Below are 27,294 nucleotides of genomic sequence, written 5' to 3'. Positions count from 1 at the left end.
TGTACAGTTCTGTTCTCCAAAGCCAAGGGTCCAAGCACTATTTGCAACAGGAAGTGGAACAGTATTTAGGATTTAGCATACTTCCATATCGCCATTGAATTAGAATTGTGATTTTGAGATTAGAACCTTTCCCCTGTAACTGTTTGTGTGTGTGAGTGTGTGTGTCCCTTGGATAACCTTCAGGTGGAGCGACGGAGTTCAGCACCCATTCCGAGGTTTCTCCAGTAATACTTAGACTATATAAAAGGTTCCAAACTTAACGAGGCTATATCGCAAAATACTTTACTACAATGAAACAAACAAATAGAGAGACAAACGGAGAAGCCACAATGTGTGTGTTTCTCATAATGGTCTTGAGTCGCTCCACACAACAACCTGAAATGGCTGTTATTTGAGGTTGCGCAGTGACTCCCTGGGAAGGTACACTTTGGGACCTCAGAGAGGGGTCCCTATAGAAATTAAAATAATAAAGAATAGATAAGGAAATCTATGGTGGTCCCATGGTGGGAATTTGAATGTTGTAGTACAGAGATACTTATTTTATATCTAAACTCTTCTTAGCAGTGGGAGAGGCTAAGTACAGCAGCTCAGACCTGGTTGAGAGAGATTATCTTCCGGGCACTGTCTTGTTTTAAAATATATTACATCATAATAACTTTGAACATAACATTGGAGATTAGAAACCTAGGAATGAGTGCTGGCCAGACTGTAAAGTATCCCTCCTCCCACTCCTGAGGTTTGAATCCTATTCTTACATGGCATTTATCTGAGTCACACATTCATGAAATGTAGTCCTAGAGTAGAACCTATGCACAAAACAAAAACAAAAGATTCCTTTAATTAGTCCTTCATTTACATTTCAAAATATACATGATCTGAGTTACTACAAGATCAAAATCCCCTGAGGTAAGTCTCTCTGTATTCACCTACATCGGTTCGAGAGCTTCAAGGTCCTAGGTGTCCAAATCACTAAGGACTTAAAATGGTGTGGATGCCAGGAGTCAGTGTTTTTAATGGCAGTTGGTTTCACTCAGTCCCATGGCTAGCATCTATTGCATCCATTTCTCTCCATACAGGTGTGAGTGAGTGGTTGGCAAGACCAGGCATGCATACTGTAGATTAAACATGCTAAACTCACAAGAAAATAAAACAGTTTTGCTTGAGAGAGAGAGAGAGAATTGATCCATCTCTTCAAAGTAATCATCAGTCTTACAGAAAGAGATGCAGTAATGGTTCTCTTTCAATTATTCTTTTCGATATCTCAAATGTGGGGTTTCACTAGGACCAGCTACTCTCTTGGAAGTACCTATCCAAAGCTTTTGTTGGAGACAGACAGGTAGAGTGGTGAATGAGGTGAGACCCTCACTTCAATAAAATTCATTTTCTACTTCTCAGTCTCTGTTGGTACTGTAACTAGCGCCACTGCTAGCTATTGAGCTTGCCGAGAAGCAAGGTAGCAACACGGTAGCATTACTAGCTCCCTTATCTCATCTAGTTTAACCTACATTCACCCATTCTGTTAACTAGACCAACCCTCACAGCCTTCTTGTCGGTTGCGGGAGCACTCTTTCTGAAGGCTAACTCAGTCACATGGTTTCCTTTAGCCAGCACTGAGCTAGCCACGACACATCTTCACCACAAGGTAGCTGCTAGCTAGCTAACACTCCACTAGCCTCGTGGCTATAGCGTTATACAGTGGTCGATATTGCTAACTGTTAGCCGCAAAGCTCCTAACTAGCTAGCCCATGCCATCTACATCTATGTTGTTCTTTCAACAGGCATTGCTTGGTCCCACTAGCAAGCCTTGTCCCTCACAATGGCCACTGCTATCCCTTCCCAGAACGAGGCCTAGCACTCGAACCCCCAAGTTCTTGCAGCTCCAAGATTGTGGGGAAAGAGTACCACCCTCTATGCATCAATTGCTTGGGACCCTGAATCAAATGACCACTGCAGACTGCTGACGAGGGCAGGTCTGAAGAGGAGGCTTAAACGTGCTTCTATTTCGATATCCCGTCTGGCCTTCGAGCCAACAGTGACAGCCGAGGCTCAGCACTCCGCAACTGAGCCAAGTTGGAGCGAGGTCATAGATAGCCTCGACTCCCTCCCCTCACTGACCAGAGTTTTTTCCCATCGGCAGTTACAACCCTGCTCACCAAGATGCTTTAGCCTTCGGGGCGTAGCCGGTGAAAAAAATGAAAAAAGGAGATGATACAGGCCACTTATGCACGCTCTCTGTTTTTACCGTTGGTGCGTTTATGTCGTGGAGAAGTGGTGTGACTATACAGATTTTTCATCTCTACACTCTGCTTTCCAGGGTCCTATGCTCCTGGTAGGAGAAGGTTTATCTTTGTTAGGGTCCTTTTGCCGCTTTCTCGGCCTGCCATGGTCCCGCCAGTGATACAGTTTATCCATAACTGTTGGGTAGTCTCTATGGTGGGCACGTCGCTTACGTCCATTCGCCAAGCTTTTAGCTGTCTGTGTCTATTGTGCTTAAAATCCTTTCACAGCAGCTATTAGCCAATTAAAAGCATTGTGACATAATATTCCTCCTTTCGCTTTACTACTGCCCTTGGTGTCCCTAAGCGTATGTGTGAACAGTGCTCTACAAGCCACTGTTCGCGCCCACAGTCTGTCCAGGTGGTTTTCAGGTTAATGTACTTTTTTCCATTGTCACACCTTGGAGCCTGTGGCTTTTTGCCTGTCTCCTTCCCTAAAAGGGCATCCCTGTCGTTTCCCCGATGTTCCCCCGACATTCCCCCTTAGTTTCCCCGTCATTTCCCAGTCGCTTCCCAGTAAGTGTGGTTCACATCTACTTGGATTATAGGAGAGCTCAGGCAAGGCTGTCATGCTCTTCGCTCATTTCAACGATATCCTGCCAGATCATGGGGACCATTATTTTGGCTGATGGCCTTCTGAGGTCCCTCTCCTACATAGGAGTTTACCTCCCGGGCACTGTTTGGGGCATATCTCATTAGATTGAGGTTGTATGCGTCTTGCTTCCCCTCACTTTGTTATGAGATTTTTCCCCTTGGGTTGTCTGTGCACCTTTTTGGTGCATACTCCCTTGGTTTCGGGACCTCTGAGGGTTGCTGATGTTGGGACTTCCCTGGTTTTGGAGAGCATGTTTTGCGATATGGGAGTTGGCAATATCCCCACATGTGAGATATCGAAACGAGTAATTGAAAGAGAACTTACTTGCTTAACCCCAGTTCTCTGAAATTATGAGTAATACATCTTACTGCATTCCTTTTGCTCGCAAGAGAGTCAGGAAGAGAAGCATGCTTGAGAATAACCAGAGGGCGGGACTGGCTCCTTTTATGGAATTGAGGGTCTCAACTTATTCGCCACTCATAATAAGTTACCTTAAGTTATTGATTGTTGCTATCATTGCTATTGAAACCTGAGGAGAGGAGTCAGAAAAGAGTTGAACTCTTTAAACATGATGTTAAAGGGGAGTTGAACTTCAGCTTCAGTTTCAATTCTTCTCATTAGGAAATACGACTGAGAATGAGATTTGGGTCTTGGAGGCCATGCTTTGATGTGGGTGTCTCTTGTGTGTGTGTGTGTTCGAACGTGGTAAGCGTTTGTACTTTCATTGTGCCAAAAAAAGTACACAGTTACAGTCATTCACTGTTCTAAATCAGGCTGGTCACTAGAAGTAGACTGGGATTTCAGATGTTTGAAAAGTTCCTGAGTATATATGCCTCACAAAAAGAAAGCAAACAAATTTCCCAGCACTGGGTGCAAAATCATTTCTTAAAATTGAACTAGACAAGTCAGTTACGTTTAATTACAATGACACCCTACAGTGGGTTAACTGCCTTGTTCAGGGGAAGAATGACAGATTTGTACCTTGTCAGCTCAGGGATTCAATCCAGTAACCTTTCGTTTACTGGCCCAACAGTCTAACACTGCTGCCTCATGAGGTTTGCAGCTGGAGCGTGCTGCTTAGACCACTGACAGTTCTCAATGCTATAGCAAGCCGTGAATACTGATGATACCTAGTGTGTTGCTTTAAAACTTTTTTTTAAGCCTTCCCCATACCGTAGCAAAATCTTAACAACTCTGAAGTAATGCCTAAACTGTTAACCTTTGAATTAATGTTGTTTTAACCCTGTAACGGAATGAATGCATTAAAAAAAGACCATCCATAATACGTTAGACGGGACACGATGAGATCTTGTTGTTCTAGATAACTTGAAACAGTCTAACCAGGTTTTGTGTCTGGAAGCAGCCTAGACTCACTAGCAAGCTAGCCAACTTCTTTAACATTAAAACAGTATATTCAGTTAAACGTTAGCCTTCGATGAGTTATTGTTCTCTACCTCACTAGTCAGGCAAACACTACAAGATATAAAACAAGAACCTTCAAGTTTCACCTACTGTCCCATGTCCCAGCTTCAGCCGGCCATTGTGGCAAAATTGGATTGATTTTGGATTATGGCTGGCCCGCTCATTAGGCAGGATTAGGTGGCCGCCAACAGTGGCAGATTAATGAGGGCGTCATTTTCTGAGCTAAACTGACCAAGACCCATCTCCAACAACAACACATAAATCCTCACATAATTCTGACCCAAAACAATGACAATTTGTCTCAAGCAATGGCATAACGGTTTTTAAGGTGAGCGTTGATGCTGCCCTGTGATAAGCAGAGCCCACTTTGTCAAAGGCAGGTGCACCAAATATTTTGCTTGTCCATTCCCAGTTTGCCTCTCCGAGGTGCTGTTGGAGTGACGCATTGCTGCAGCGCTCCACCAACGTTCCGTCAAAACAATTATCTAACATAAATCATGTAGCAGATATAGGATATGGTAGAATGAATACATGTCCTTTTCTGTAGCCTACAGGCTGGAGATAAAATGTATGACAATGTAATGAGACAGACACTTTTTACATCATGCAGGTTTCTCCGATCAAATAGAAACTGGCTACTCTTTAGTTGAATGATCTAGCTGGCAAGGTAACTGCTGTTTGATAGAAAAAATAGTACTTATTTCCAGTGCTGAGCTAGAAGTGTAACTGTTTCATCCCCTCTCGAGGTATTCTCGAGGTATATATATATATATATATACCTCGAGAGGGGATGAAACAGTAGCGAACATCACGACAGTTACACTTCTAGCTCAGCACTATATATATATATATAGACATGCATACATGTACACATACATATACATACATACAAATATACATATATATTATACTATATATTATACACACACATCTTTTTTAAATATATATTTTCCTTTATTATTCCCTGCAAACCCTACCACACCTTCCCTAATTGGAGTAAACTAATAAACAATAACAACTTCCAACTTATACGTACTATATACATTTTACAGACACAATCTATGTTACAATAGTTACATTTGGTTTGTTTTTTTGTCCTGGCTTTCCTCTATTTTTGATGTCCATCCAGTTTGATTTCTATTTTGATTGGTGGTTTTAAGTTTGTATCCATCAAAGTTGATCATAGCAAAAAATAAAATATGTTTTTTACATTTCCCGCTGTGTAAACACATTGAAAATGTATTCATTTTTTATTGAACCTTTATTTAACTAGGCAAGTCAGTTAAGAACACATTCTTATTTACAATAGTCTCACGATAACTCCTGATAACCTTGGGTAGCTGATATTCAGAGCTTAAATAGTCGAATTGATTAGTCACAGGATACAGGACTAACAAAGCCAATGAAATGGACTGTAATTACAAATGGTGGGCCTACCACATGGATGGGCATTCATACAGTTCCATTGTGTGTATGACATGGTAGGCTACACCCCAGTAAGCACAAGCCATCTTTTGGACGCCTTTTTTTGGTTCTGGTTCAGACCAGACCTCTTTTTTTTGTGTTCTACAAATGGTAGGCTTACCACATATTGGAGATTCATGAAATTATATTTCAGGCAACACTGTAGGCTACACCTCAGTAAGCATGGAACGAAGCCGACGCCTTTTGGATGTCTTTTGTTGGTGCAGTCTGGATTGGCCTTGATTTCCACATCCACGGACATTGATTTTTGGTTCAGTCCGTACCAAATCTGAACCAATCATAGACGTCTATGTTTGGTTCAGATTTTGTGCGGTCTGAACAAGCCTTGATTTGGCCCAAACATAGACGTCTATAAATTACTTCTTTTCAACATTCATTCAGAACCAAATATTTGCCTGATTTCAACACCCAGAAAATAAACGTTTTCAATGTCTGGAAAATACGTATTTTCACCTTTCATTCAGAACCTAAATTGAACAACTTCAACGTCTGGAAGTTACGTCTTTTAGACATCTTGTCAACGTAATTTTGCTTAATGGGACTATTCTAGTTTTGAGGGGGCTGCATTATTGGGGGTCTTGCCTAGGGCAGCAGAATGGCAAGGACCTGCTTTGGGTAGCCTATCTGTGGGGCTAGTTAGGGACTGTCAATAAATTACACAATGTAAATGGGACAATATTTTCATGTTGCACATCTGTTAGTCTCATTAAATGCTTTCAATATTTGTATATGAATTTCTACAATTTATAGTTAGTTTGAGGTCTTTAAGTCATTGCAATTGGAGCTATTTACATTTAAAAAATATTGTTCCATTGGTCCCATAAGGATATCAAATGTCAAACCAACTTGGCCATGGGCATTATCATGTGGTTGAGTCCAGACCGAATTGATGATTGCTGACAGATGTAGGCATGATTGAAATAAACCCAACCCAAGGAAGACTGTTACAGTACCCTTCATTCTGAAACGTACACATTTTTCCTAATTATCTCGCAAATCTCAGTTTTTGACGAGACTGACTTTATGACCAAAATGATCCTATTTACACGTGGTAGTCAATTTTGACATTCAAAGAAATGTTTCTGACTAATATCGAGGCCACATAGTTTGTTTTCTACCAAGTAATTTGTTTATTGCCTTCAGTTGCTCATTAATTCACAGACAGTCTGAGCCACAGTCAACGGAGCAAATTTCAGATAAATAAATGTCCTTTAATCTGCACATCTCTCTCATGTCTACAGGTATAGCACAGTTATGATGTTAAACACTCAACATTGAATGACTGTTTTTATTAGTAGGATATCAAATCAGTAAAATACTGACTTGCGAAGCTTACAGTCACTTTGTTTTCTATGATAGTGTTTTGTCATGGGTAATGACCTGAGTTGGTACAATGTCATTTGAGATCCAGTGCAGGCATATAATGGTCCCATCAATAACGTAGTTTGTGAACATGGCCGATGCATGTTATCTGATATGTCCCACTCTCACCTCTAGGGGCCAGTGTGAGCATACTGAAAGGGGGGTGACTGTCCACAACAGTATTCTGGTCAAGCCTTGATTGATGTAAATATCATGGTCTGTTTACATATTGCCTCTTGTGGGTTCCTTTAAAATAGTGGGTCCTTATTTGTTATGGGAATAGATTGTTTGAACCCTGAGTCATGGTAAGTCGACCCAAGGAAATAGCGACCTTGACAAATATTTGAGTCTGTGGAAAACATGGTTTTCTGCTACAAAGACAAAAGGTAAGAGGACGTTACCTATGAGAGTGAAACGTTCACAAAACCAGCTCCAAACCTCTTCCCGGGTGTCATATTTCTTATTATTTCAGACCAATTGGTTCAGTCATATCTAATATCAGACCTAATTTCCTATGAAACATGTTGTTGAGAGGATGATTGAAGATAAGGGAAGTCACATAAAAATTGTGTGAGGTGAGTGGTTAAAGTACTATTCTATCGTACTTTCCTACCCAAATAAGGGTGCTAAAAACAAATTATTTAGATGTTGTTATTAATGGGCTGGGCAGGGGTGGGGGTGGGGGATTACTGTCTCTGTAATAAAGAGCAGAACACCCTAACCTTGGTGTAAAATAGAGAACAAAACATCTATATATTTCAAAAGTTGTCCTGTAGCTGTTAATGATCCCCCTTTTATCGGAGACTATTGTTTGTGTATTTTCATCAGTGCATTCCCTGGGCCAAACATAAAGGGGTTTCCCATTAGGGGCTACCCTATTACAGGGGCCGCTGAAAAAGAGATGTCTCGCCACTAACAACTTACACACAAGCACACACACACACACACACACACACACACACACACACACACACACACACACAACACACTCCACAAGGCAAGGACAAACTGGGGGAGGCAGGGGAGAGCTCAGCCAAGATTCTCAAGACTTTCTCAAGACGAGACACTCACTCAGTCAGTCAGATGTCTCCCATTCTCCCGTAGAAACATGAAAGGCTAGAAGTATATTCTGTCTAGAACACTATAATGTTGTTCTATTCAGGAATGTTACAGTTGAATAGCAAAACCTTTTTGGCAGTCCACCCTTTAAATGTCATCCATTAGAATCAATTAGAATGTGCAGCACGCTCCACAAAGGGCTAAATGAATAGGTAACCTAGGAAACGAGTACTCTCGTTCAGGTAGAGAGGTAGAGGGATGGAGATATAGAGCATGTTGAGGGAAGTTCAAAAGGCTCTCAATTTGAAGTGCACCGAATGAAGTACACTTACAACCCCATTTCCTCTTACATTCAAGGACCCTTGAAGGTCGAATGGATTTCATATGTATGCAAATGCTTATCTTCAAACCTGAACAGCAGTACCTACCAGGGATCGAAAAATAACAAACTCTTCTCCCCTTGACACAATAAAAAAAAACTGAGATGTGCTCGTCTCAGATCGGTACAGAATGCTTTTGGTTTAGACCAGATTTTTTGAGCGTTTGAACAGTATTTCCCCCTTTTCTTTACTGTTGTGGGTTAGTGGCTTGGACAGAATATTTGCAGAGATGTTACATACATATAGTCTAGAGGTTTCTGTACCCAGAAAAATCTTCCAGAATGCAGTGTCTGGTTGGAATGGAAGGTTATAGAAGCAGGAGTTTGGGTACGGTGGTTCCAAGAGGGGAACCAACGTTTCAAGGAACCTGGGTCACCCTTTATCATTATTTCAGTTGCATAAGTCCCTGCTCCATGATTGATAACATTACTCAGAGCAATGACTCAAAACACAACAACATCGAATCACCGGCCAGATAGAACATGTGTCTATTGCACTCTTAGAAAACAATTTGCTATCTAGAACCTAAAAGGTTTCTTCGGCTGTCCCTACGTTTGAATAACCCTTTTTGGTTCCAGGTAGAACCCGGTTGGGTTCCATGTAAAACTCATTCCACAAAGGGTTCAATCTGGAACCAAAAGGGTTCTACATTGTACCAAAAATAGTTCTACCTAGAGCCAAAATGTGTTCTCCTATAGGGAGAGCCGAAGAACCCTTTTGGAACCCTTTTTTCTAAGAGTGACCATACTCCAGCTTAGTTACTGTGGATGGGGATAATGAGGTCTAGGCATGAACTGATGAAGAAGAATAGAAGGAGGGAAAGATAACAAAACTAAATACCTTCATCTAATCCTTCCATCTGTGATTGACGTTTACACCATCAACAACCACAACAGACATTCACAAAAACGGGAATATGGAAAACCACAGGATTGGAATGAGAAACATCAGGTGAGTCATGACCTCTATTCCCAAGACCGGAGCCAAGATGGATTCTCACACGTCTCTTCTGGCAGAGAGAAAACCAGACAAATGTCCTAATCTATTTCCATTCAGCCTCATTAAACTTTAATAAATACAAAATTGTTCATCATCACACAGGCCGTTTGGTCGATTTGTTCTACAGATGTACTAGAGGATAATTTTAGAGCCTTCAGAATTATTCTGATTTGAAAGCATTGTGACATTGCGTCCTACACTAAACTCCTTCTAATTTCCTAAACTTTTATCCGAATCATGGCAAAAGGTTAATTCTCCACACGCATGCATGCATGCATGCACACACACACACACGACACAAACCTTCAGTAATGGAAGCTCATGTTGAGAACAGGAGTAATCTCTCTGACGGATGCCAGAGTCTAAGTGGTTACTGGTAAATAGTTTATGTAAATGGTTTACGGAGAACCTCAACGGAGGTAAAGCAGAAAGGAGGGAACTAAACGAATGAAAACAGAACACATCATAATAAATCCCACTGTTACTCTCCACTATATGATGCACATGGCATGGACAACATGACTTAATTTACATTTTTCGTTATCGGTCTCCAGCCAGGGACCACTCCCGTAGGAGGACCAAGTGGGGGTGCAGGATAGCGTGGGGACACACTGGTCTAGTGGGGCACAGACAATTGCCCACTGGCCGTCTCAGAGTAGGAGAGCGAAAGAGTTTAGTAGAGAGTTTAGTTGTCAACACAGTTCTGTTGTGAGTGATAACAGGGTGCTGGGCCGTTCTGGATACTATAGCTCTGTAACGTTGTGACTGATAATAGGGGGCCGTTCTGGATACTATAGCTCTATAGTGTTGGGAATGATAATAGGGGGCTGTTCTGGATACTATAGCTCTATAGTGTTGTGAATGATAATAGGGGGACGTTCTGGATACTACAGCTCTATAGTGTTGTGAATGATAATAGGGGGATGTTCTGGATACTACAGCTCTATAGTGTTGTGAATGATAATAGGGGGACGTTCTGGATACTATAGCTCTGTCGTGTTGTGAGTGATAATAGGGGGCTGTTCTGGATACTATAGCTCTATAGTGTTGTGAGTGATAATAGGGGGCTGTTCTGGATACTAATAGCTCTGTGGTGTTGTGAGTGATAATAAGGGTCTCTTCTGGATACTATAGCTCTCTAGTGTTGTGAGTGATAATAGGGGCTGTTCTGGATATTTTAGCTCTGTAGTGTTGTGAGTGATAATAGGGGCTGTTCTGGATACTATAGCTCTAGTCTTGTGAGTGATAATAGGGGGCTGTTCTGGATACTATAGGCTCTGTAGTGTTGTGAGTGATAATAGGTTCTGTTCTGGATACTGTAGCTCTGTAGTGTTGTGAGTGTTAATATGGGGCTGTTCTGCATACTATAGCTCTGTAATGTTGTGAATGATAATATGGCACTGTTCTGCATACTATAGCCCTGTAGTGTTGTGAGTGATAATAGGGCGGAGTCTCACTATCTATCTGGCTGTCTACGCCACTCTGCCAGCCAAACTACTATGATAATTATGATAGCTCACAAAAATGGTAATGGTTGTAACAATGATCACTATACTTGCACGTGTATCATACAGCTACTGCTATCCATTGTAGGATACAAAAACTTCCAGCACTAATCTAATGCTTTTGCTTTATAATGAAAACTGTACGTTAGTAGCTTCAAAAAGGATTTATGTTTGTACATACGGTATTGCTAGAATTTTATCCTGTAAACTGTGTGTGTGTGTATATATATATATACAGTTGAAGTCGAAAGTTTACATACACCTTAGCCAAATACATTTAAACTCAGATTTTCACAATTCCTGACATTTAATCCTAATAAAAGTCCCTGTTTTACGTCAGTTAGGATCACCACTTTATTTCAAGAATGTGAATTGTCAGGATAATAGTCTACTACTAGAGAGAATGATTTATTTCAGCTTTTATTTCTTCCATCACATTCCCAGAAGTCAGAAGTTTACATACACTCAATTAGTATTTGGTAGCATTGCCATTCAATTGTTTAACTTGGGTCAAATGTTTTGGGTAGCCTTCCACAAGCCTCCCACCATAAGTTGGGTGAATTTTGGCCCATTCCTCCTGACAGAGCTGGTGTAACTGAGTCAGGTTTGTAGGCCTCCTTGCTCGAACACACTTTTTCAGTTCTGCCCACACATTTTCTATAGGATTGAGGTCAGAGCTTTGTGATGTCCACTCCAATGCCTTTACTTGGTTGTCCTTAAGCCATTTTGCCACATCTTGAGGTATGCTTGGGGTCATTGTCCATTTGGAAGACCCATTTGCGACCAAGCCTTAACTTCAAGACCGATGTCTTGAGATGTTGCTTCAATATATCCACAAAATGTTCCTTTCCTCGTGATGCCATCTATTTTGTGAAGTGCATCAGTTCCTCCTGCAGCAAAGCACCCCCACAACATGATGCTGCCACCCCATTGCTTCCCAGTTGGGGTGGTGTTCTTCGGCTTGCAAGCCTCCCCCTTTTCCTCCAAACATAACGATGGTCATTATGGCCAAACAGTTATATTTTTGTTTCATCAGACCAGAGGACATTTCTCCAAAAAGTGCAATCTTTGTCCCAATTTGCAGTTGCAAACCGTAGTCTGGATTTTTTTGTGGCGGTTTTGGAGCAGTGACTTTTGAGCGGCCTCTCAGGTTATGTCGATTTACTGTGGATATAGATACTTTTGTACCCGTTTCCTCCAGCATCTTCACAATGTCCTTTGCTGTTCTTCTGGGATTGATTTGCACTTTTCGCACCAAAGTACTGTAACGCTTGTCGTCTGGGGAAGGAGAGGAGGACCAAGGTGCAGCGTGGTAAGTGTTCATATTAAAACGGGTTTAATGAACACTGAAACAAAACACGACAAACAAACAGTCCTGAACGGTGCAACAAAACACAGAACAGAAAATAAACACCCACAACCAAAATGGGGAAAACAGGCTACCTAAGTATGATTCTCAATCAGAGACAACGAACGACACCTGCCTCTGATTGAGAACCATACTAGGCCCAACACATAGAAATATAACAACCTAGAAAAACAAACATAGACTGCCCACCCCAACTCACGCCCTGACCATACTAAAACAAAGACAAAACAAAGGAACTAAGGTCAGAACGTGACAAGTACGTTCATCTTTAGAAGATAGAATGCATCTCCTTCCTGAGCAGTAAGATGGCTGCAGATGAACGCGGTACCTTCAGGCGTTTGGAAATTGCTCCCAAGGATGAACCAGACTTGTGGAGATCTACACTTTTTTTCTGAGGTCTTGGCTGATTTATTTTGATTTTCCCATGATGTCAAGCAAAGAGGCATTGATTTTGAAGGTAGGCCTTGAAATACATCCACATGTACACCTCCAATTGACTCAAATGATGATAATTAACCTATCAAAAGCATCTAAAGCCATGACTTCATTTTCTGGAATTTTCCAAGCTGTTTAAAGGCATAGCCAACTTAATGTATGTAAACTTCTGTCCCACTGGAATTGTGATACAGTGAGTTGCACAAAATGCACAAAATATATGTCCTAACTGACATGCCAAAACTATAGTTTGTTAACAAGACATTTGTGGAGTGGTTGAAAAACAAGTTTTAATGACTCCAACCTAAGTGTATGGTAACTTCCGACTTCAACTGTATGTTTGTATTTGTGTGTGTGTGTGTTTGCCCTCTATATGACTTTGTGTTTGTCTTGAGAAAAGGTTCTGTGCACTTGTGAATGAGTGCAAATGTGATTGTGAATGTTTGTGTGCATGTATGCATGTGTAAAAACTGAGTATGTGTTCTGCACTGCCTGTGACTCTGAGTGTGTCGTGACTTCCATGCTGCTCCCCTGCCAGCTGTGTGGAGGTCAGTTCTGTCCCAGCACAGCCAAGTGCAGTCGGACGGGAGCAGGGTTAATAGGGAGGTTAGAGATAGGGGGCATATACACTCCCTTCTTCACCTCCCGCTCCCCACATCCCGCAGTGGTATGGTAGTAGTATTATTCAAAGGTTAGAAAGAGGAGGCATAAACATAATCCCTCTCCCTTTGTCCCACTGACCCCACTCCTCTCTGCTGCACTGGGCTGTGTATTGGTTATCATGATTACCGTGCAGCCCGTGCCCAATGGATTAAGCTTCCCAACCAAACCCTTGGGGCGTCGGGGGGTCATGGCAACCGTCAGCGAGTGGCTTTGTTCCAACTCACACAGCTAACCTGTGCAAACGGTCACGTCTGAAAGTAAAGTGGGCCCAATTTAGAATATATGGTCAGAATATACTTTCTCTTCATGTTTTTTTTATGTTTCTTCTGCTCTTTTTTGTCATGAATTTGAAAGGGTCAAATGATTGAAGTAATTTTCTGTATTAATTTCACTTGGATTCAATGTCTTTCTGGAGTCCTTGTCTCAGCACATCCTTCCTCAGTTCAGCTGTGGCCTTGATGCTGTCTTATAAATGTGACAATGGAAATCATATCCCAAATGTCTTACAAAAATGGCTTGTTTTTATTCAATTCTATAATCTTATTACTATACAACTTACTTTAAATTGCAATATTTACATGCTATTGCAATATTTCTCAAAAAGGCAGAATTTAAGAAAGCAAGACTACAAATACTGTGATAAGTTGATGACCGTGTCTCTCCATGCACTCTGTGCAATGACCACTACAAGTACACAGCTTCCAGGAAGAACTTTTCCCTTCCTGTGACGTCACTTCCTGTGAGAGAGACATAACTACAAGCATTTCACAACACAGTAATCACCCAGTAAAAGATCACACTAAATTCTTAACTTCTATAATTCTTATCAAGCTCAAGCTCAATGACAATGTTATATTTATTCACTGGAAAGATCTTATAATTATTTTAAATACATATTTGTACCACAAGCTGAATAAAACCAGTAAGAGCTGGTGAGATCAAGGTCATCATCAAATCGAATCTGGCCATGCCATGTGTGAATACTGTCTGGATTTAATTTCATTAAAAAAAAAAAGTCAGGGCTGTGTGTTTTGTCAAACACGTTTCCGGGACATGCTTATGCCTCCCCCATCTGGCCCTTGGCTGCGTTGTTTCATATCATCTTCATGTTGAATTTCCGGGCTCCTCCGGCACTACCCGTGGCCGCAGGCCCCTCGGCCTTCCGGAAAGGGGTCTCCACTGTGAAGTTATTCTTGCGCTGGCCCCGCCCCCTGCTCCATGCGAACAACAACAGGAAACAGAAGAGCACCACGCCTAGGAAGGTGATGCAGCCCATAGCCGTGGAGACAAGGATGGTGGTCAGGTCCAGGGTGAACTTGAGGAAGACGCGCGTGCTGTTCAGGTTTGTGTCGTTGAAGAACTCGCCACCGTACAGCGAGCGGTTGGCGAAGAAAGCCGACGCGGCATCCAGCGGCGCGCCCCGTACGGTGAGCATGGCAAAGTAGGTGTCGTTGCCGCCGGCGTTGCTGGCGATGCACATGTAGGTGCCACTGTCGGTGACCTGAGCATAGCGGATCTCTAGCGTCCCTCCTGGGAGGACAGTGATGCGGCCATTGCTCTTGGCTGTGATTATTCGGCGCTGAGGGGAGATCCACATGATGTTGGGGGTGGGCTCTCCCACTGCATTGCAGAGGAAACTCACTGGCTGGCCCTCACGAGCCGTCACCTTAGTGGAATGGATGAATGAATTAATGAATATATAAATGAATGAATGAATTAAGTATTAGGCACAAAACTGAAACAGGCAACAAAGCTGTAAGTACTACTTATCAATGTGTACCTACATTGTAGTTACATTATGTTTACGTGTACAGCAAAGTGGGATAATAACTCTTACCTGTTGAAGCTTGCGGTTGCGTATCTTGGGCTTCTGGCATGTGAAGTGATCGAAGAGCGCTGAGTCGGTGAAGGTGCTAAGGCTATACCCCTGCACCTCCTCCGGCCCAGCGCACACGGGCACCCTGCCGTCAAAGTTGAGGGTCTTGCGTCTCTGCAGGATCCACAACAGACGGCAGTCACACAGCAGCGGGTTCCCGTCCACCCGCAGCGTCTCCAGACTGTTGACAGAGTGGAACGATCCCTCCTCCAGGGTCTGGAGTTCGTTGGAGGAGAAGTTGAGGACCCGGATCTGTCTGAGGCCGCCCAGGGAGTGGGGCTCCACCGTAGCTAGGCCCGTGTTCACCATGATCAGCTCCTTGAGCCTCAGCAGCTCCCTGAAAGCCCAGGGCTCCAGAGTGGTAATGGGGTTGAAAGACAGGTTGAGGTGAGTGAGGTGGATCAGGTTCCTGAAGGAGGACGAGGGGACGGAGGTGATGTTGCTGTTAGTGATGGACAACCAGGACAGGTCCAGACCCTGGAAGCTGAGCGGGGAGATGTACTCCAGATAGGGCCAGTTATCGATCTCCAGCCCCCGCAGGTTGTTAAGCTTGCGGAAGTTGTGGTCTTCTAGGGCGGCAATGCTGAGGTGCCTTAATCGCAGAGTGACCAGGCTGCGTAGGTAGGACAGTGTCTGGCCAGAGATGGACGTCAGGTTGCAGTGCTCGATGGTCAGGTCCTCCAGCCCCAGAAGACCAGAAAAGGCCTTCAAATACAATCAGATTGAACTTGATTAGATGTGAGTGCCAATTGTGGAAACATAATATAATCAATAAAAGGTTAGAGAATGTACTTGGAAAACAGATGGATAACAGCTTACCTTATGAGAAATGTAGACCAGGTCGTTGTCTCCCACCTCCAGGTGTCTCAGACTCCTCAGGTCCTGGAAGGTGTAGTCCAACAGAATCACCATCTTGTTCTCACTCAGATCCAGCGTGGTCAGGTTTCCCAGCTTGGCGAAGGCGCCCATGGGTACCAGCTTCAGCTGGTTCCCCCTCAGCTGTAAAACCCGCAGGCTCTGCAGATTGGCGAACGCATTGGGCTCCAGCGTGGCAATGAGATTCTCACTCAAGTCCACTTCTTCAAGGTGTGGGTACGGTGCCAGGTCGCCCATTTCGACCCAGCGGAGCCGGTTCCGGCTGAGGTCCAGGAGGCGGGTTTCTGTAGGGATGCCCTCTGGGATGCCGGTGAGGCGCCGCCGTTGACACGAGACTGACCGGATCTGGGCCGAGCACTCGCACCGCGGGGGGCATGCCTGGCAACTACCTGGCAGCAGGGATATAATGGTAACCAGCAGCAGGGCCGGCCCCCAGAGACTCACCCACCGCCATGGGGTCAGGGACCACACACTGGGGCCCAGGGAGCCAATCATGGCCCTGGTGGTCATGGTCTGACTCCTAGCCTATCACAGGCAGGGTCAGTGTACTACACACCTATAGGGAAAGGGAGACAGAGGGAGGAGAGGTTATTGAGAAAGTTTGGGAATAAAGAGTAGGGGAGTAGGGAGGAGAAAGGGAGAAAATGTGGAGGAGAAGGTAGATAAAGACAGCGAGAGGGAGTTTGAAGAAAGAGAGGGAAAGATGGAGAAAAATAGAAGGGAGAAATAAGGTAAGAAATTTAAGAGATGGGGAAGGGATAATGGAAAGTACAGATAGAAAAGAGTGTGGGTGAAGGGAGGAGAGGAAGACAGATGGAGAAGTCTTTTAAAACACCTATCAACACATTTATGTTCATAAAAATTACATTCAGTGTCCTGAATAATCAATGCATCTTACTATACAACTGTCGTTATGCCCCTGATAACCAGAAAGCTTAGACATCACAGCTACTTTACAAAGCATTAAACCACCACTGACAACATCACTTTATCGCACATTATTTTGTTTATGAAAGTTAAGATACAGATGTAGGATCTTAATTGGATCACCGTTCAATGCAGGAAATGTTAAACTTGTATTAGAGGTTTAAAAATACTTATGAAGTTTGTAATTTCCAGACTTTTCCCTTATGAAAAATTGATCAACCCCTACAAAAATGTAAATTAATTATAATCCACATAATAATTCCCATTTCCTGTTGCTGCAGGAATATTTTCCTGCTGTTTGCTGTAGCAAACTGGCTCAAATTAAGATCCTACATCTGTAGTGAGGATACTTGTTCATTTAGCAGAAGAACAAGGACATTGGGAATCATGTGAGTGAGAAGCAGCCTGTGAATTCATGCATGTTTCCTCCCCTTCTTTCCTCCTCGCTATGTGCTTTCTTCGTACCTCGACGCACACTGAATTCATCACACACAACATACGATGCGATGCAAAGAGACAACAGGGTTACCGTGGAAACATCCCCTGAAATGCCTGTAAAATCTGTGTCTATATGTGTGTCACAGTGACATGAACACAACATTTTCTTCATGCAAAGACACATACACACACACACACATTTTACAGACATTTCAGACAACGTTTTCAGGCAAACCCTGTTGTCTCATTGCCACTATGAGTCATTTTGTGGGAATGTGTGTGCAAGTGACTGTGAGTGTGTCTTTGAATGTGTCATTTTACTTTGAATAAATAAAAAATGCATGTTGTTCTTCTCTCCACAAAAAAATAAAAAAAGCTAATGCTTAAACGTTCCTTCAAACAACCTGTCAAATCGCCCACTCAATGTTGTCATTGAGTGATTTGCCAGAGGACACCAGCCAAAAGGTTCAGAACGTTCAATACTGCCCCAATACGCATGCACGCACGCACGCACGCACGCACGCACGCACACACACACACACACACACACACACACACACACACACACACACACACACACACACACACACACACACACACACACACACACACATACACAAAGGTTCAGCATTGATTGCACCAATTCTAATTTACAACAACCTACGGAAGTCAGTGACCTTGGTTGAACATTTCATAAAGAGGATGTGATGCCCCTTCAAAGTGGACAGGGAGTGATGACAAGTTAGTGTTTTTATATTGGGACCAGAACCCAGACTTCACCAGGCCCCTGGCTTACAAACCTAGAGCTCCATCTCATTAGTCCTGTATCTCATTCCCTCCACGTCTCCAGTTAAACACTAGAAGAGAGCTGAGATCAGCTCAACACAATTAGCACATCAGAGATAAATGGGAGCGGGATCGACACTGACACCTATGGAACACGCTGTCAGGGATCAAAGATGAAACAGGTACAGTGCAGCCTGTTTAACAGGAATTAAAGAGCCACACAAGAATCTTATTATAAGGAAACATTGAAGATTATTTATTCTCTCTAAAATCTAAAGGCTGCTATTTTAAAAAGACCATGATTAAAGGATTGATGATGCAAAGTATTGGCTTCACTTAGCTGTTATTAGCTGTGAAACACCATGAAAAAAGCAAACAAACTTCTTCAGGTTTGGTGGGTCCCCTGTGGGACGGTTGAGCTAACGTAGGATAATGCGATTAGCATGAGGTTGTAAGTAACAAGAACATTTCCCAGGACATAGACATATCTGATATTGGTGGAAATCTTAAATTCTTGTTAATCTAACTGCACTGTCTAATTTACAGTAGCTATTACAGTGAAAGAATACCATGCTATTGTTTGAGGAGAGTGCACAGTTTTGAACATGAAAAGTTATTAAACAAATAAACAAATTAGGCACATTTGGGCACATTTGAACAGAAATGCAATTGTTCATTGGAACAGTCTGAAACTTTGCACATACACTGCTGCCATCTAGTGTCCAAAATCTAAATTGCACCTGGGTTGGAATAATACATTATGGCCTTTCTCTTGCATTTCAATGATGATGGTACAAAAAAAATACAAAAGAATGTTTTTTCTCTCTTTGTATTATCTTTTATCAGATTTAATATTTTATCAGATGTTATATTCTCCTACATTCCTATCACATTTTCATAAACTTAAAAATATTTCCTTTCAAATGGTACCAAGAATATGCATATCCTTGCTTCAGGGCCTGAGCTACAGGCAGTTAGATTTAGGTATGTAATTGTAGGCGAAAATGGGAAAAAAATAGATCTTTAAGAGGTCTAAGTCTGAGCTGCATTAAAAGTTGGGATCTTAAAGGGATAGTTCAGGATAATATCTTCCCCGATGAACTAGTGGACACCATTTTTATGTCTCTGTGTCCATTATGAAGGGAGTTGCTAACTAGTGTTAGCGCATTTGCTAACTAGCATTAGCTAACACTAGTTAACATTGGCTCACAAAACTACCTCTAACTTCCTTCATACTAGACACAGAGACATAAAAATGGTATCCACTTGTTCATCTGACTCTGGGGAAGTAAATAAAAATCCTGAATTATCCCTTTAAGATGAATGAGAAGGAGAGGGTGTTATAATATATTACACTGCCTTTACTGGAGGGATGTTAAAAAGCACTCGGAAGATTGGTTGTGTTTCAGGCAGAGCTAAACAGATTAATAATATATATGCTAGTTTGTGTTTATCGGGCCCCATTCAAGGGTTGAGTCACGGGGGCAAAGAGCCATCTTTCTGTCTGTCTCTGTCTCAAAGAGATGAAAAATATTCCCTACTGACATAGTTATTTCCTTAGGACTATTTATTTGCAGCTTTGATTGAACTTTGGGCAAGCAAAGTTCTCCCACATTTGGATGAGACAAAACGCTCACTGGAAATTGTGAAGGAATTGTTATGCCTATTTCTGTAAAATTATCACAAAAAAACTATCAAATTTGAGGCTTTCTACAAAATCCCAGCATAGGAGTATTTGATCTTCTGAAAATTGACAAATTTCAAACCCAATCAACATTCTCTTTAGATGAAGAGCAAATATGAGGTAGGATACCGAGGTTCATCTTCTATATGGTAATAGTCTATACATTATGCTGTATATTCTCCCAGGTTCCTAGAGAGAATACACGGCATAACTGAAGCATGCATGAGAGCACCAGCTCTCTCCGTAGCCGATGTGAGCAAGACCTTTAAACAGGTCAACATTCACAAAGCCGTGGGGCCAGACAGATTACCTGGACATGTACTCAAAGCATGACTGGACCAACAGGCAAGTGTCTTCACAGACATTTTAAACCTCTCCCTGACCGAGTCTGTAATACCTACATGTTTCAAACATACCACCATAGTCCCTGTGGCCAAGAAAGTAAAGGTAACCTGCCTAAATGATTACCTCCCCATAGCACACGTAGGTAGCCATGAAGTGCTTTGAAAGGCTGGTAATGGCTCACTACAACACAATCATGCCAGAAACCCTAGACCCACTCCAATTCGCATACCGCCCCAACAGATCCACAGATGACGCCATCTCAATCACACTCCACACTGCCCTTTCTCACCTGGACAAAAGGAACACCTATGTGAGAATGCTGTTCATTGACTACTGCTCAGCATTCAAAATCATAGTGCCAACAAAGCTCAGCACTAAGGCTCAGCACTAAGGACCCTGGGACTAAACACCTCCCTCTGCAACTGGATCCAGGACTTTCTGACAGGCCACCCCCAGGTGGTAAGGGTAAGCAACAACACATCCGCCACTCTGATCCTCAACACTGGGCCCCTCGGGGGTGCGTGCTTAGTCCCCTCGTGTACTCCCTGTTCACCCACGACTCCGTGGCCAAGCATGACTCCAACATCATCATTAAGTTTGCTGATGACACAACAGTGGTAGGCCTGAACACCGACAACGATGAGACAGCCTATAGGGAGGAGGTCAGAGACCTGGCAGTGTGGTGCCAGGACAACAACCTCTCCCTCAATGTGAGCAAGACAAAGGAGCTGATCGTTGACTACAGGAAAAGGTGGGCCGAACAGGCCACCTATTAACATCGACAGGACTGAAGTGGAGCGGGTCGAGAGTTTCAAGTTCCTTGGTGTCCACATCACCAACGAACTATCATGGTCCAAACACACCAAGACAGTTGTGAAGAGGGCACGACAACACATTTTCCCCCTCATGAAATGATATGGCATAAGTCCCCAGATCCTCAAAAGGTTATACAGCTGCACCATCGAGAGCATCCTGACCGGTTGCATCACCGCCTGGTATGGAAACTGCTCAGCATCACCATAAGGTGCTACAGAGGGTATTGCGTAAGACTCCAGTCACAGACTCCTGTCAAAGACTCCAGTCACCCAAGTCATTGGCTGTTCTTTCTGCTATTACATGGCTAGTCATCTCTCCTCCTTCCAGGCTTTTTCTTCTCTGGACTTTATATTGCGATTGGCAACTTTCATAAATTAGGTGCATTACCGCCACCGACCTTGTTAGTCTTTCAGTCACCTATGTGGGTATAACCAATGAGGAGATGGCACATGGGTACCTGCTTCTATAAACCAATGAGGAGCTGGGAGAGGCAGGACTTGCAGTGCGATCTGCGTCACAAATAGATTTTGCAATGCTCGCGCACGCGACGTGAGCGGTGTAGTCAGGGTATTATAGTGTCAGGGTAGGCAAGAGGTCAAAACCGGGAGGACCAGAAAAAACAGAGACTAGGAAAAACAGAAACTCGGAAAACACGCTGGTAAGCTTGACAAGACAAGACAAACCGGCAACAGACAAACAGAGAACACAGGTATAAATACACTGGGGATAATAGGGAAGATGGGCGACACCTGGAGGCGGTGGAGACAAGCACAAAGACAGGTGAAACAACTACAGTGAATACAATTTTTTGATGTAGAGCACACACACACACACACACACACACACAAAGCCCCTGGTAAACCCACACAGATTGCTGCCTGCTCTCAATCTTAGCCTGAGGCCTATCTGGAAGAGGTCCCCATCTCGATAGAGAGCTTGAATACACAACTAGATCTCAAGTTTAGAAAACCAGCCTCTCTCTTATACACACACACACACACACACACACACACACACACACACACACACACACACACACACACACACACACACACATCCCCGCCCTGTCAAAACACCTCATATATCTGAAGGATCCTGCCTGTTTTATGATAGCTGGAAATTGAATTTTTGGGGAGAACGTGACAAATATAGCTACTTCTTCATGACACAAACTCTGCAGCAACAGATGAGCGATCAAAATACCCGGCCAAGCTTCACTCTCACTTCATTGCAAACCAGCTTAACAAGACCACTGAACAACCACTCTCATAACTTATACCAGCCTATGGGTGTGTATGTGTGTATGTGTGTGTGTGCATGTGTGTCTGCATGTGTGTGTGTGTCTGTCTGTTAGTGTATATGTGTGTGTGTGTGTGTGTGTGTGCCCCTGCCTGGCTTCCCTGGCTGTTATTCAGTGTAATGGATGAGGTCTGTAGGTCTCCTCTCCCCTGTGTCATCCTATGGTTCACTGACTGAGTCACTGCATGAATGAGGACTGTGAACTGGGCCAAGGGCAGACCTCCCCCAGAGGCTCCAGTATACTCCATTCCATCACCTCCCCTTCTCCTCCCCTAGATCACTGTTCCGTTTGTGGGGTGAGTGATGGAGGCAGTGGGGCCTCTGTCTGTGATGGCTGGTCCTTTTATCCAACTAACTCTCACAGTCTCATGTCTGAATTAGACATTCATCCATGTTTTTCAAACATCAAATTTAGAAGTGTTTAAGGTGAAGTTTAGGCATTAACTCAGAATTTTTAAGGTTATGGTTAAGTTTAGGCATTAACTCAGAATTTTTAAGGTTATGGTTAAGATTAGGCATTAACTCCAAAATCTCCAAAACATGGCTCACTGGAGAGACACTATCGGAGTCGATGCAGCCAGCTGGTTTCTCCACGCATCGCGCCGACAGAAACAAACATCTTTCTGGTAAGAAGAGGGGCGGTGGCGTATGCCTTATGGCTAACGAGACGTGGTGTGGTCACAAAAGCATACAGGAACTCAAGTCCTTCTGTTCACCTGATTTAGAATTCCTCACAATCAAATGTCGACCGCATTATCTACCAAGGGAATTCTCTTCGATTATAATCACAGCCGTATATATTCCCCCCCAAGCAGACACATCGATGGCTCTGAACGAACTTTATTTGACTCTTTGCAAACTGGAATCCATACATCCTGAGGCTGCATTCATTGTAGCTGGGGATTTTAACAAGGCTAATCTGAAAACAAGACTCCCTAAATTGTATCAGCATATCGATTGCGCAACCAGGGCTGGCAAAACCTTGGATCACTGCTATTCTAACTTCTGCAATGCATATAAGGCCCTGCCCCGCCCTCCTTTCGGAAAAGCTGACCACGACTCCATTTTGTTGATCCCTGCCTACAGACAGAAACTAAAACAAGAAGCTCCCACGCTGAGGTCTGTTCAACGCTGGTCCGACCAATCTGATTCCACACTCCAAGACTGCTTCCATCACGTGGACTGGGATATGTTTCGTATTGCGTCAGACAACAACATTGACGAATACGCTGATTCGGAGTGCGAGTTCATTAGAACGTGCGTTGAAGATGTCATTCCCATAGCAACGATTAAAACATTCCCAAACCAGAAACCGTGGATTGATGGCAGCATTCACGTGAAACTGAAAACGCGAACCACTGCTTTTAATCAGGGCAAGGTGACCGGAAATATGACCGAATACAAACAGTGTAGCTATTCCCCCGCAAGGCAATCAAACAAGCTAAGCGTCAGTATAGAGACAAAGTAGAATCTCAATTCAACGGCTCAGACACAAGAGGTATGTGGCAGGGTCTACAGTCAATCACGGATTACAAAATAAAAACCAGCCCCGTCACGGACCAGGATGTCTTGCTCCCAGGCAGACTAAATAACTTTTTTGCCCGCTTTGAGGACAATACAGTGCCACTGACACGGCCTGCAACCAAAACATGCGGACTCTCCTTCACTGCAGCCGAGGTGAGTAAAACATTTAAACGTGTTAACCCTCGCAAGGCTGCAGGCCCAGACGGCATCCCCAGCCGCGCCCTCAGAGCATGCGCAGACCAGCTGGCTGGTGTGTTTACGGACATATTCAATCAATCCCTATCCCAGTCTGCTGTTCCCACATGCTTCAAGAGGGCCACCATTGTTCCTGTTCCCAAGAAAGCTAAGGTAACTGAGCTAAACGACTACCGCCCCGTAGCACTCACTTCCATCATCAGGAAGTGCTTTGAGAGACTAGTCAAGGACCACATCACCTTCACCCTACCTGACACCCTAGACCCACTCCAATTTGCTTACCGCCCAAAAATAGGTCCACAGACGATGCAATCTCAACCACACTGCACACTGCCCTAACCCATCTGGACAAGAGGAATACCTATGTGAGAATGCTGTTCATCGACTACAGCTCGGCGTTTAACACCATAGTACCCTCCAAGCTCATCATCAAGCTCGAGACCCTGGGTCTCGACCCCGCCCTGTGCAACTGGGTACTGGACTTCCTGACGGGCCGCCCCCAGGTGGTGAGGGTAGGCAACAACATCTCCACCCCGCTGATCCTCAACACTGGGGCCCCACAAGGGTGCGTTCTGAGCCCTCTCCTGTACTCCCTGTTCACCCACGACTGCGTGGCCACGCACGCCTCCAACTCAATCATCAAGTTTGCGGACAACAGAACAGTGGTAGGCTTGATTACCAACAACGACGAGACGGCCTACAGGGAGGAGGTGAGGGCCCTCGGAGTGTGGTGTCAGGAAAATAACCTCACACTCAACGTCAACAAAACTAAGGAGATGATTGTGGACTTCAGGAAACAGCAGAGGGAACACCCCCCTATCCACATTGATGGAACAGTAGTGGAGAGGGTAGCAAGTTTTAAGTTCCTCGGCATACACATCACAGACAAACTGAATTGGTCCACCCACGCAGACAGCATCGTGAAGAAGGCGCAGCAGCGCCTCTTCAACCTCGGGAGGCTGAAGAAATTCGGCTTGTCACCAAAAGCACTCACAAACTTCTACAGATGCACAATCGAGAGCATCCTGGCGGGCTGTATCACCGCCTGGTACGGCAACTGCTCCGCCCACAACCGTAAGGCTCTCCAGAGGGTAGTGAGGTCTGCACAACGCATCACCGGGGGCAAACTACCTGCCCTCCAGGACACCTACATCACCCGATGTTACAGGAAGGCCATAAAGATCATCAAGGACAACAACCACTCGAGCCACTGCCTGTTCACCCCGCTATCATCCAGAAGGCGAGGTCAGTACAGGTGCATCAAAGCTGGGACCGAGAGACTGAAAAACAGCTTCTATCTCAAGGCCATCAGACTGTTAAACAGCCACCACTAACATTGAGTGGCTGCTGTCAACACACTGACTCAACTCCAGCCACTTTAATAATGGGAATTGATGGGAAATGATGTAAAATATATCACTAGCCACTTTAAACAATGCTACCTAATATAATGTTTACATACCCTACATTATTCATCTCATATGTATAAGTATATACTGTACTCTATATCATCTACTGCATCTTTATGTAATACATGTATCACTAGCCACTTTAACTATGCCACTTTGTTTACATACTCATCTCATATGTATATACTGTACTCGATACCATCTACTGCATCTTGCCTATGCTGCTCTGTACCACCACTCATTCATATATCTTTATGTACATATTCTTTATCCCCTTACACTTGTGTGTATAAGACAGTAGTTTTGGAATTGTTAGTTAGATTACTTGTTGGTTATTACTGCATTGTCGGAACTAGAAGCACAAGCATTTCGCTACACTCGCATTAACATCTGCTAACCATGTGTATGTGACAAATAAAATTGGATTTGATTTGATTTGATTTTAAGGTTAGCCATTAACTCCAAAATCTTAATGTTAGGCATTAACTTCGAAAGGTTATTAAAGGTTTGAGATAGGCTTAAAACAAAAATCTCAAAAAATCTCTCAAAAAACAAAACTTTTTATCATTGGATTTGAACATGCAAACTTTGGCTCCAGAGGGAGATGCTTATGGGCAGTTGGTGCTTATGCCCATCCACCATCCCTGCACACAACACCCTTGCAAAACCGAAACCTACTTGAACGTAACAGCGCTCATTGTTGTGTGCTTTCCATGTGCTCTCCCGATGCCCTCGGACATGGATGGATGTTGAATACTGACCTGTGATAGGTGACCTGGCTGGTTTATCAGCTGTATCACTATCTGCTGTTGCAAACTATAAATACTGTAGATAAGTGATGTCATTGCAGTTGGTATAGTGTTGTCTCTCTTGTTGATGTACTGTATGTGTTGTTACTGTTGTTGATTCATTGTTGTTAGTATACTCGTGTCATTAGCCTGTCCATCTGTAGGATACCTCAGGGCAGAAATACATGGCTCTGATAGAGAGGATAACTCTGTATCTATACAGGAGCTTCATTTTTGACTCCCACACTCACAGACCAGACAGGTCTTACAGCCCTGTTAACATGCATCATTAGTGCAGCCAGATGGCAGTAGAATATCATGATCTCCTAAAAATAACATTTGGAAATCACACATATGGAAATCGATTTCAAATCAAACCCAATCGAGCTACCAAACATTAATAGCTAACTTTGAATATTGAATATGCAGACAAGACTGTGAAAATATTGATGCGAAAACTACAGTTTCTGTCTGGCTCTCCTCATTACTAGGCTGTGGGTTGGTTTGAGAGCTGGTTTCACCACCTGCCTAGACACGCACGCACACACATAAACACACACACACGTACACACGCACACACATGCACAGGCACAAACACACCACCTAGCTGCGCCCCTCTGTTGGCCAGGGCAGCACACCAGCGGTACCCAAACTCACACAGTGTTGTGAATGTCACACCAGCCAGATGTAAAGACTCCACCTGAGGGAGATGAGAAGGGGTAGAGGAGCAGACCCACCACTAGTCCCCAAACACACAGAACAGCATGATCCCACACTTCAC

General features: G+C 43.6%; 1 protein-coding gene across 1 annotated transcript in view; it reads right to left on the bottom strand.

Annotated features, from left to right (window-relative positions):
* Positions 1 to 14,042: 14,042 nt before the first annotated feature.
* The window catches only part of LOC112226598 (leucine-rich repeat and immunoglobulin-like domain-containing nogo receptor-interacting protein 3), a 56,845-nt gene continuing 43,593 nt past the window's right edge, over positions 14,043 to 27,294 (bottom strand). Inside the window, exons 2-4 of the mRNA XM_024391029.2 lie at positions 16,246 to 16,858; positions 15,388 to 16,131; positions 14,043 to 15,216 (exon numbers count right to left, since the gene is read on the bottom strand). Coding sequence (XP_024246797.1) covers positions 14,644 to 15,216; positions 15,388 to 16,131; positions 16,246 to 16,812 — 1,884 coding nt within the window. The 5' untranslated portion in view covers positions 16,813 to 16,858 and the 3' untranslated portion in view covers positions 14,043 to 14,643. The remainder of the gene's footprint in view (positions 15,217 to 15,387; positions 16,132 to 16,245; positions 16,859 to 27,294) is intronic.

This window comes from Oncorhynchus tshawytscha, linkage group LG28 (assembly GCF_018296145.1).
Source record: "Oncorhynchus tshawytscha isolate Ot180627B linkage group LG28, Otsh_v2.0, whole genome shotgun sequence".
Classification (NCBI taxonomy): domain Eukaryota; kingdom Metazoa; phylum Chordata; class Actinopteri; order Salmoniformes; family Salmonidae; genus Oncorhynchus; species Oncorhynchus tshawytscha.
This window is presented reverse-complemented; position numbering and strand designations above follow the sequence as displayed.